Raw genomic sequence first — 10,885 nt, 5'->3', positions numbered from 1 at the left:
AAATTCTATGATTTTGTCATTTTTTAATGCAGAGTAATACTCCATTGTGTATAAATGCCACATTTTTTTTATCCATTCGTCTATTGAAGGGCATCTAGGTTGGTTCCACAGTCTTGCTATTGTGAATTGTGCTGCTATGAACATCGATGTAGCAGTGTCCCTGTAGCATGCTCTTTTTAGGTCTATATTCAATTTTTCATGGGAAAAACTAATATGTAGAAGATGCATAAAAAGAATGGAGTCTTTACTCACAGTCATTAATCATCGATGGCTGACTCATTTCTGCATGACCAAATTCTTATCTTTTTGTTGTTATTGTTCTTTTTAGTTATATATGACAGTAGAAATTCTTATCTTTTTAATTCCAGTTGCTTCATTTTCCCTTTCACAGGTGACCTGTTTATAGTGTCTCTATCTTTCTAGCTCTTGGACCTGTTTCCAATCCTTCAGAACTCCCCAAATTTGGCTTCGTCTCTATCAGTCTCCTCTGGCTCTACTCTTGCCCATCCAGCTCAATTCCACAGCCCAGCACTTTGAGCAATACCTCAATTTGGTACCCCTTGTTCTGCGGCCTCAGAAAACCTGAGGAACCCTAACTCTTGACAATGTCAGTCATCTGTACTAACTACTCAAAAATTGGGACAATTAAGCATTATGCAGAAAATTCACTGACCCTGGGGATTGATAGTACAGCAAATTAGGAATCTAAAGTCTTGCTGAGTGTGGTAGTGCATGCTTATAATCTCAGTGATTTTGGAGGCTGAGGTAGGAGGATTGCAAGTTTGAGGCCAGTAATTTAGCAAGATCCTGTCTCAAAAAAATAAAAAGAGCTGGGGATGTATTTCAGTGATAACACACTCCTAGGTACAATTCCCAGTTCTAAAAATGAAAACAAAAAATACACAGGGCCAAAGGTATGGCTCAGTGGTAGTGTTTGCTTAGCATATGCAAGGCCCTCGGTTCTGTCCCTAGTACCTTCCTCTGCTCCAATAAAGAATATGGAGAGGAGAGTAGTGTAGGGGATGACCTCCTATAATGACAATACTTTTCCATGAGACATTCTATAAATATGCCATGTGCTATAATGATGCTAAGCAAACTGCCTTCTCCTCTTGAAATGTCTCTATCCACCTCCTGTGCTTAATGAGTTCCTATTCATCCTTCCAAACTCAGCTCAGTGTTATTCCCTCAGTGAAAGATTTCCCAGGCTTTCAAGGAACAGTGATTAGGATCCCATTACATCATATGCCATGTTTAAGTCTCCTAAATCAGCAGTGAATTCAGTCATAGCAGGGACCCATCTGTCAGCATGGGGTAGGTAATCAACGCAATCAATGAGTGGTTCCTGAGACTCTGGACAAATTAGTTGCTTAAACCTGAGTCCCAATGCCCTCCCTCAAAAATATGCATGACACTTACATCACAAAGCTGTTTCAAAAATTAAATTGAGAGACTAACATTTGTGAAATTATTATGACAAATGGTAAGCCCCTTTTTTTCTAGAATACAAATGCGTTAGAATCGTACCATTCAAGAGTTTCATCATTCCTAATCTTCTTTATCACCAGATTATTCTACTATAGTATGCAATTTCTCACTCAAAATATACTTTTTCTTCATCAGCACTTTTCAGAAAAATTATGCAATCTATGTTACAGATATTCTGTTCATAAAATAGTAAAACTAGAATTTAAATTTGATGATGCCAAGCTTGACTTGTTTTCTTTTCTTTTTTTTTTTTTCTTTTTGGTGGTGCTAGAGAACAACCCCAGAACCTCACATATACTATGCAAGTGCTTCACCACTGAGCTATCCCTCCAGCCCTGCTGTACTCTTATTAGTTTCTCTAGTATATTCTAAAATTTTGACATCATGAAAAACTTTAGACAAAAGCAGTGAGAAGAGTTGAATGCATCACTCCAGCAGTTATTTATATGTTTGCTTTACACAAAGATACTTGGTTGTCCCTCAATTCCTCTGTGCCTTAATTTCTTCATCTGTTAGGTGACAATTTGGATTACAATACTTTTAAAAAATTGTACATATTTAAGGGGTACAGTGCAGCAATTTGTTACATGTATACAATGTGTAATGAGCAAATCAGGGTAATTATCATTTCTACCTCCTTAAACATTTCATTTATCATTTCTTTGTCTTATGAACTTCAGAACTCCTTTCTTCTAGCTCTTTATACAAGATATAATAAATTGTTGTAAACTATATTCACCCTAATGTGCTGCAGAACACTGGTACTCATTCATCCTAACTGTATTTTGGCGCCTATTAATCTGACCTTCCTCTATCACCCTTTCCACTTACTCTTCTTGGCCTCAGGTGACCACTCTTCTACTCTCTACTTCTATGAATGTACTTTTTAAGTTTCAACATATGAGTGAGATATGGGTACCTGGCTTATTCCATAACATTCTCCATGTTCCATCCATGGTGCCACAAGTAACAGGACTTCATTCTTTTTTAATGGCTGAATTGATATTTCATTGTGGATATGTACATTTTTTTTAACCATTCACCCACTGATGAACACCTCAACTGATTCCCTGTCTCATCTATTGTGAATAGTTCTGTAATAAATATAGGTGTCTAGGTAGCTTTGATGTATGATTTCATTTCCTTTGGATATATACCCAGTAGTGGGATAGCTGGGGCATATATACCAAATTTTCCCCCTACTATTAAGAATTGAACCCAGGTGTGCTTTATCACTGAACTACATCCTCAGCTTATTTATTTATCTACTTTTGATAGCAGGGATTGAATGTAGGGGGCACTTAACTACTGAGCCATATCCCCAGCCCTTTTTATTTATTATTTTGAGACAGGTTCTCACTAAGCTGCCGAAGCTGGTCTCAAACTTGTGATCCTCCTACCTCAGCCCCCCAAGTCGCTGGGACTAGAGGCATGCAACAAAGCCATTTATACCAATGTTTTAAAAACTGGTTTTTTGATGCTCCCAAAGAGATTCTGGGAATATGCAAGGGAGAGTACTCAACAGATCTTTTTTTTTTTTTTCTGTTTGGTGCTGGGGATTGTTCCCAGGGCCTTGTGCACTATAGAAAAGTGCTCTACCACTAAGCTTTACTCCCCAACCCCCTGCTTATTCTCATGCTTATTACCAAAGTCTTTATAAACTCTATATTGTCAGAATTATCTTTGTAGAGATAATACAGAACATCAGAGCATCTATGTTTGAGCTCTTTTATATGGGAGTTTCCTAAGTAGAGAAGTAAAATGCAAAGTAAGGGCCAGAAAGGTTCATAAAAGGTTCACAGGAAGGAATAATGAATTCATTTTCTTTTATTAGGTTTTGCTGCTCATTTTCTTATTTAACCCTAAACTGATTCCACTAGAAAAACAAATTGTTTTTCTGAGAGAATAAAAATAGTATAGCAAAAACTGTTTAATCCTAAGAGAACAGTAAATAATGAACCAGGAACTTATGGCTTGTGAGAAAATAGAATAGAAGTTATAGCAAAATGTATAGGTTTTTTTTTTTTTTTGAACCCAGGCATACTGTACCACTGTGCTATATCCCCAACCCTTTTAAAATTTTTTGAGACAAAGTCTTGCTAAACTGCTGAAGCTGGCCTTGCACTTGAGATCCTCCTGCCTCAGTAGCTGAGTAGCTGGGCTTACAGGTGTGTGTCACTGCACCTGGCTCTATAGGTATAATCGAGAATAGATTCGTATTGAAATACATATTTTCATCTTTACAAAACAGTGTGAAACTAGAGAACTATACGGACAATACTTCCTAAGTTATAGTAGGAGCCATTAAAAACACAAATTTGATATATAGTGTAGTAAATGTTTACTTTCTAAGTATGTTTTTCTTAGATGTTTAAATAATATCTAATCAATTTTCATTTATAATTAATAAGTGTCTTCAAGCTTGCTGACAGGCAATCCTACTGCATTTCCCAAGTTCACCTCACAATCTAAGACTTTAACAATCATTTTCCTTTTTCTGCATACCCCCACCCTGTCCTTGCTGTAATGATCATTCTGTTTCCTATTTTACTATGAAACCAGAAGCAGTTAGACAGGAACTTCCATCTGCTTCCACATATCTGCATCAACAGCCATGTTCCCTGCCCTCATTTTGATAGTCCAAGGACATTGTCCCTTTTCTCTTTCCCATCACTGGTTTCTCCCTCTTTATTGGGCCAATCCCATTGGCTGTACTAGCTCCCATTTTTAAAAATAAATAAAATCCGCCCCACCCCATATCTTCTCTTTACTTATGACCCCATCTTTTTATTCCTTTTTTTCCCAGCAAAATTCCCCAGAAGTGCTGTTTATATTCGCTGTTTCCAATTTTCTCACAAACTCTCTTGAACCCATTCTGAAAAGGCTTTAGCATTCTACCAAAATTCTTGTTAAAGTCATCCACGTCTCTAGATGCCAAATCAGTCCTCAGATTCTGAGACCTACTGCTGCAGTATACCCCCCAGCCGGCTGCACCTCCTTTCTGGCCACTTTCTTCACTGGGTTTTCAGGACGTGCTCTCCTTTGCTTCCCTCCTCTTTGCTCACTGCTTGTTCCTTTACTGGTTCTTCCCATCTATATATCTATATATCTATAGTGTCTCACACTATAACTATGGCCCTTTCCTTATCTGTATTTATACTCAGTCCGTTTAGATCATTTTACTAAGCCTCGTGGCTTTAATTACTATCTGTATGCTGATGATATAATGATTTCCAGTTTATGCCTGCAGCCTGTCGATATATCCACCTGCCTATTTAACTCGCCCTGCTGGGGATTAAACAGGGTTCTCAAACTTAACATGTCTAACGCCCAAGCTCCCAGTTGTTCCTCTTGTGGTTTTTCAGTAAGTGAAAACATTCTTCCTGCTACTCAGACCCCAAACTTTGGACTATTGATTCAGTCTAATTATCTACCTGTTTTGGTACCCTCCAGTGCTCCCTCAAATTGTCTGTTCTCCACCTAGTAGTCCTAAGCCAGATAGTTGTACTCCTTGCTTGAAACTTCTATTACCTTTTTTTTCCCCTCCTAGTACTGAGGATAAAACCCAGAGCCTTGTGTGTGCTGGACAACTGCTCTATCACTGAAATATATCCCTAACACATTTTATTTTTAATTTTGAGAAAAGGCCTAAAATTGTTCAAACAGATCTTAAATTTGCAATCTTCCTGCCTCAGTCTCCAAGTAGCTGGGATTACAGGTACGTGCCACCATGTCTAACCTCCATTAGATTTTTTTTTTTGGGGGGCACTGGGGATTAAACCCAGGAGTGCTTTACCACTGAGCTACTACATCCCCAGCCCTTTTTATTTTTTGAGACAGGATCTCACTAAATTGCTTAGGGCCTCACTAAGTTGCTGAGGCTGGCCTTAATCTTGTGATCCTCTTGCCTCAATCTCCTGAGTTGCCAGAATTACAGGTGTGTGCCATCAACCTGGCTTCCATTAGCTTTTTATCTCAGAGTATAAGTAGAGTTCTTAATATAATGGCCTGCAAGATTCTATCATTTGACTTTACCTCTTATTACCCTCCTTTTTATTCACTCTGATCTAGATGTACTGGTCTCCTGGCAGTCACTTAAGCATGCCAAGAACACTTCTCTCTCACAGCTTTTCGCCTTGTTCCCTCTACCTCAAATGCTCTTTCCTTAAATATCTGCATGACTTGCCTCCCATCCCCTTCAGGTCTCTACTCAAATATCATCTTGACTAGGGAGTCTGTTCCTGACTACTTGGTATAAAATAGCAGTCTCACTCTCCACTATGGCTCTGCTAACTGGCTTTATTTTTCATCAAAGTAGTTATCATCATGCTTATATATATTTACTTAAGTTTTGTTATTTGTTTTCCTCTTAACATGAGTTCCAAAATGGCAATGACTGCCAGGTGTGGTGGCACATGCCTGTAAACCAGTGACTTGGGAGGCTGAGGCAGGAGGACTGGAAGTTGGAGGCCAGACCCAGCAACTTAGTGAAGCTCCAAGAAACTAAGATCCTGTCTCAAAATAAAAAATAGAAAGGGTTGGGGACATGGCTCAGAGTTTAAATAATCTTGGGTTCCATCCCTGGAAACCAAACCAAAACAAAATGGCAGTGACTTAGTCTATTTTGTTCAATGCTGTTTCCGTAGGGTGTAAGATAGGGTCTTACCATTTAAACAAATCTCTGCTATACTATCAGAGAAGTAACTCATTTATTGGACATCAACTTACGTTTTAAAACATGGGTCACCAGACATCAGCTGCATACTGATCAAAACCTAAACAAGAAATATCATAAGAACAAATATCATAATTAGAAAATATTTCTCAAGAGCAAAGCTATGTATGATGAATCTTTCTTTCCCCCACACTATGAAGCCCATTATTTTCTACTTATAAAGCATTAGATAAAATGATAGTCAAATTGATTGCACTCAATATTAAATTACTGCTTTATATAGATAAAAAATCAAAAATAATTTTAAACATTCAAATTCATAATTACAAAAAATCAGATCAGAAGAGATGAAAACAAAAGCAAGTGATTCTCTAGTAACAATCCTTCTTGTGAGTGTGTGGCTGTGCTCATCTAGTTCATGTCTTCACTCCCAGACTCCTGTGCTGCTTAAGAGTCTGCTGGTGGCTTCTCAAGAGAGCTTCTGGCCTCTGCTTTAGGTCAGGATTTAGAGCTTTTCTTCTTTCTTGAAATGCTTTTCTCTGGGTGCTGACTACTTTTTAAGAATCACCCAAAGGACTATTTCACATTCTTATGGGAATAATAATGGTAATAAAAATGATGTTAAAATGGTCATTATTTGAGAATTTATCATGGGACAGGCATAAGCTAAAGGTTTTACATGTAGCATTTCATTTAATTTTTAATACTCCCGTGAGAAAGTGATACTCTCATTTTAAGCTCAAAGAGATTTATATTTTCAAGATCAGAGAGCTGGCAAAGGGAAGAGCTGAGGTCTTAACCCAGGACTGCATAACCCAAATTCAAGGTCTTAATGAATAATAAGATATGAATATATTATTACATGTTTTCCAGTTAATGGCTAACATGTATCTTTTATAACCTTATTTCATTGAAAACTCTTCCCTCAGTGCATCCATTACTATTCCTCTTTTCCTTAAATGTCAAACATAACCTTCCTTATCACCTCTTCTTTCTTACAATTCCATCAAGATAGCACTCTTGAATATCCTGAATGTCTCAGGAAGAAGATGGAGATGACACAGACATCTTTTAAGAAACTGTATAGTGCGGAAGAACAGAGAAGGCAGTAGCTGGAAGAGATGAGGAGCTGGTTTGTGTCTGCTTTTTAAAATATGGGAGGGCTGGGTGTAGCTCAGTGGTAGGGTACTTGCCTAGCAAGCACCAGTCCCTGAGTTCTGTCCCCAGTACCACACACACAAAGGGAGACAGATAAAGAACTGTTTCTTTATACATTGATAAGAATGGATCCTTAGAACAGATGCTTAAGAGAGGGAATAATCCAAGGAGAAAACCCCTTGATTAGGTAAGATTTAGATTCTAGAGGCTGAGAGGAGGGATGAACTTCTGACACTTGCTATAATAGAGGGCGAAAAGGATAGTGAGTCTGGAGAGACAGGTAGAATTGTAAGTTTTTGATGGGAAAATAAGGGCATTTGAATGTAATGACTTCTATTTTCTTAATAAAGGATAAGACAAGGGCATGAGCTGACGGCAAGAGTGGTATATAAAGGTACAAGGAGAAAGAAGGTATGAAAAAGAATATATAAAATTGGGAAAGATATGAAAATAGGCTAGAGCTCAGTGGAATAGAGAAAGGGAATTGAGGGGGAAGGAGGAAGGATGGGAAAAGGGAGGAGTGGTGGAATGAATCTGACCAAAATTTCCTACATACATACATGAATATACCACAGTGAGTTTTACCTTTATGTATATCCATAGTGCACTAATTTTAAAAAAAGCTATAAATAGATAAGTAGAGTACAGGAAGGGGAACAAGAGGAGGGAGGAGAGGAGGGGTTGTGCTCAGGAGTGAATTGGAGTAAATTGTACTTCATTTTGTATATTTATACCAAAATGAACCCTAATATTATTTATATCTATAATGAACTAATAAACAAAAAAGGAAGAAAATATAATTCTAAGACATTGGTGCTAAATAAAGAGGAAAGAAGTGGTGGAGGCAATCCATAAATAGAATGTAGAATACACAGAATCAAGAACACAAATTTAGAGACTATTTTTGAAAAGAGGAGGGATTAATTGATTAGAGGAAAGGAAAGAAAGGAGTTAGCTTGGTAATTTTGGGAGTTAAGGAGGAGGATACTTAAGAGCTCACTTCAGATGGCTTCACTATATTTACCTTCAAACCCCAAATTAGATTATTGCTGCTCCAGGATTTATTGGAAGCAGGAGTGAGTGATAGAGCTGGGATCAACTTCAGGCACTCATTTCTCCTCTCCATAAATAACAGGTATTCAGAATAGATTCATGTGGATATGTAGGAATTAGCACATCCACCCCCCCCCCCTTTTTAATACCAGGGATTGAACCCAGGGTTGCTTAGCCACTGAGCCACATTCCCAGCCCTTTTTATTTTTTTATTTTGAGAGGGTCTCACTAAGTTGCTGAGGGTGGCTTGCCTTAGTCTCCCAAGCTGCTGGGAAATTGGTGTGTGCCACTGTGCCTGGCTAGCTTTGTTTTTAAAGATAGTTAATTTTTCCATAAGATAATTATTTCATAAAAAGCCTTTTTTTTAAAAAAAAAAAAAAAACATCACACTGGTAATGTGCTGATGTCACAACAAGGGTTAGAAGGAGGCACATCTCACACTACAGCATGAACACCCAATCATCATACTTATGAACTGAAAAGGATCTAAAAATCCTTTAAAGACAGACACAATAAACCAAAACAGTTAAACTAAGTTTGGATACAAAAGAAATTATTGAGTTCTTCCCTTTAGTAATGAAATTCTTATTTTTAGTGAACACTGTACTGATTTTGAAATATAGTAGCTATTAATAATTAATAATTGTGATGATTCAGTTTACTTTTTCCTTGTTGACAACCATATTTCAATAAAGAAAGTTTATTATGCATTTTAAAAAATTGGGAAAGGAAGTAGAATACGACTGTGGGTTGGCTGTGAACGTGACTTCAGTAATGGCCGCTAGCCTGGTTACGTGTCTTTTCCAGCAAGTAGGGGAAGATAGACAGCTGAATTCAATAACGGTTGGAGATTACTTAAGGGAGAGCAATAGACTTAGGTGCCAGGAGTATTAGGACTATGATACTTATGAACCATGGAATCTAAAATGGATAAGATGGAAGGGAAAGGAAGTGGGAGCTGATAATAGTGAGAAAGTGGCAAAGTGAGAAAGTGGTGGTGCTGAAGATAGCTAAGTGAGTAAACCAAAGGGGCTGGGCGCATAGGAGAGAGTGGGAAGAGAGGGGAAAACTTCAAAATGAAAATTTGGAAGTGGTAAAGTTTCTAGTGATAAGAAAGCCTAAAGCTAGGCACACACCTCTAATTCTAGCTACTCAGGAGGCTGAGGCAGGAGGATCCCAAGTTCAAGGCGAATGTGGGTAATTTAGTCAGATCCTTCTTCAAAATAAAATTTAAAAAGGGCTGGGGATATAGTGATAAAGCATGCATGGGTTCAATTCCCCCCAGCCCCAGGGGAAAAAAAAAAACAAAGAAACAACAATCCAGAAAGTGATCATGGGAGTAAGAATTGAGAGGAGGAAGAAAATGTTGCTGGAAATAGGCAGTTTAAGGAAAGGAGGGTCTTAGGCACATTTAAGATCAGCTATTAGAAGAGAATATACATACACAACACATCCACAAAGATAGCTCGCCTGCATAGATTGTAAGGTCACTCAAAAATGACAACAGGAAAAGGGATAAAGAGAAAACCTGTGAGCTTGAAGCTATATCACCAATGAATAGGAGAGAAGGTGACTAGGTAGTCAGTAGACATCAGCAAGGGAGGGAGATTTACAGATAACTGGTGTGACCTTCAAAAAGGTGTGTTTTGTAAGACACAGTGGGAGAAATGGTGCAGAAGAATCACTGGGAATCAGAAGGAAACCACTCTATGAGCTGATGCTAAGGAATGTGAAGCTCTGAAATTACAGTTATTTCACTCTCCAATGAAAACAGTATAATTCAGAGACAGACTTCATGAAATATAAGTAATAAAATGAATACAATGAATTTAAAGGCCACTGACCAGCTATCAGAAGCCATGCATTCTGGCCTCAGGTCTGCCACCGACTACTTCTGTGATACATTTAAGTGAGTCTCAGTGTCTTTATCTACAAAGAGGGAAATCTTCCCTATCTACCCAATCCTGCCTATCCCATAGAGATATTTCAGAGTTAACCATAAAACTATAGAACCAACATAAAGCTTATAGCATGATGCTTTTCTAATTTCTTTTTATCTTCTTTTACCATATTAATTACCCATATTAATTACTCCATATTAATTACCCATCTCATCTTATATTAATTACTCCATATTAATTATCCATATCATCTTTCTTTAAAGCTGCTAAACTCATGTGAAGGATGGACTGACAATAAAAACCATTTCATGGGCTGGGATTGTGGCTCAGCGGTAGAGCGCTTGTCTCGCACAGGCGGGACCAGGGTTCGATCCTCAGCACCACATAAAAATAAAGGCATTGTGTTGTGTCCATCCATACCTAAAAAATAAATATTAAAAAGAATAAAAATAAGAGCAGATTATGCTAAGTGAAGCTAGCCAATCCCTAAAAACAAATGCCAAATGTCTTCTTGATATAAGGAGAGTAACTAAGATCAGAGTAGGGACGAAGAGCAGGAGAAGAAGATTAACATTTAACAGGGATGAGAGGTGGGAGGGAAAGGGAGAGA

At 37.9% G+C, this 10,885-nt stretch overlaps 1 protein-coding gene and 1 non-coding gene across 2 annotated transcripts in view; both read right to left on the bottom strand.

Annotated features, from left to right (window-relative positions):
• Positions 1-10,885, bottom strand: part of Fam102b (family with sequence similarity 102 member B) — a 59,564-nt gene that overhangs the window by 19,056 nt on the left and 29,623 nt on the right. The window contains exon 6 of the mRNA XM_048815159.1: positions 6,217-6,263. Within this exon, the coding sequence (XP_048671116.1) occupies positions 6,217-6,263 (47 nt within the window). The remainder of the gene's footprint in view (positions 1-6,216; positions 6,264-10,885) is intronic.
• Positions 8,757-8,860, bottom strand: LOC125620353. The gene has a single exon (XR_007351954.1). It is a non-coding gene; the product is annotated as a small nucleolar RNA U13 (small nucleolar RNA).

The sequence above is a fragment of the Marmota marmota genome, unplaced genomic scaffold, assembly GCF_001458135.2.
Source record: "Marmota marmota marmota unplaced genomic scaffold, marMar, whole genome shotgun sequence".
In the NCBI taxonomy this organism is placed as follows: domain Eukaryota; kingdom Metazoa; phylum Chordata; class Mammalia; order Rodentia; family Sciuridae; genus Marmota; species Marmota marmota.
Note: the sequence above shows the minus strand (reverse complement) of the source record. Positions and strands in the feature narration are given on the sequence as shown.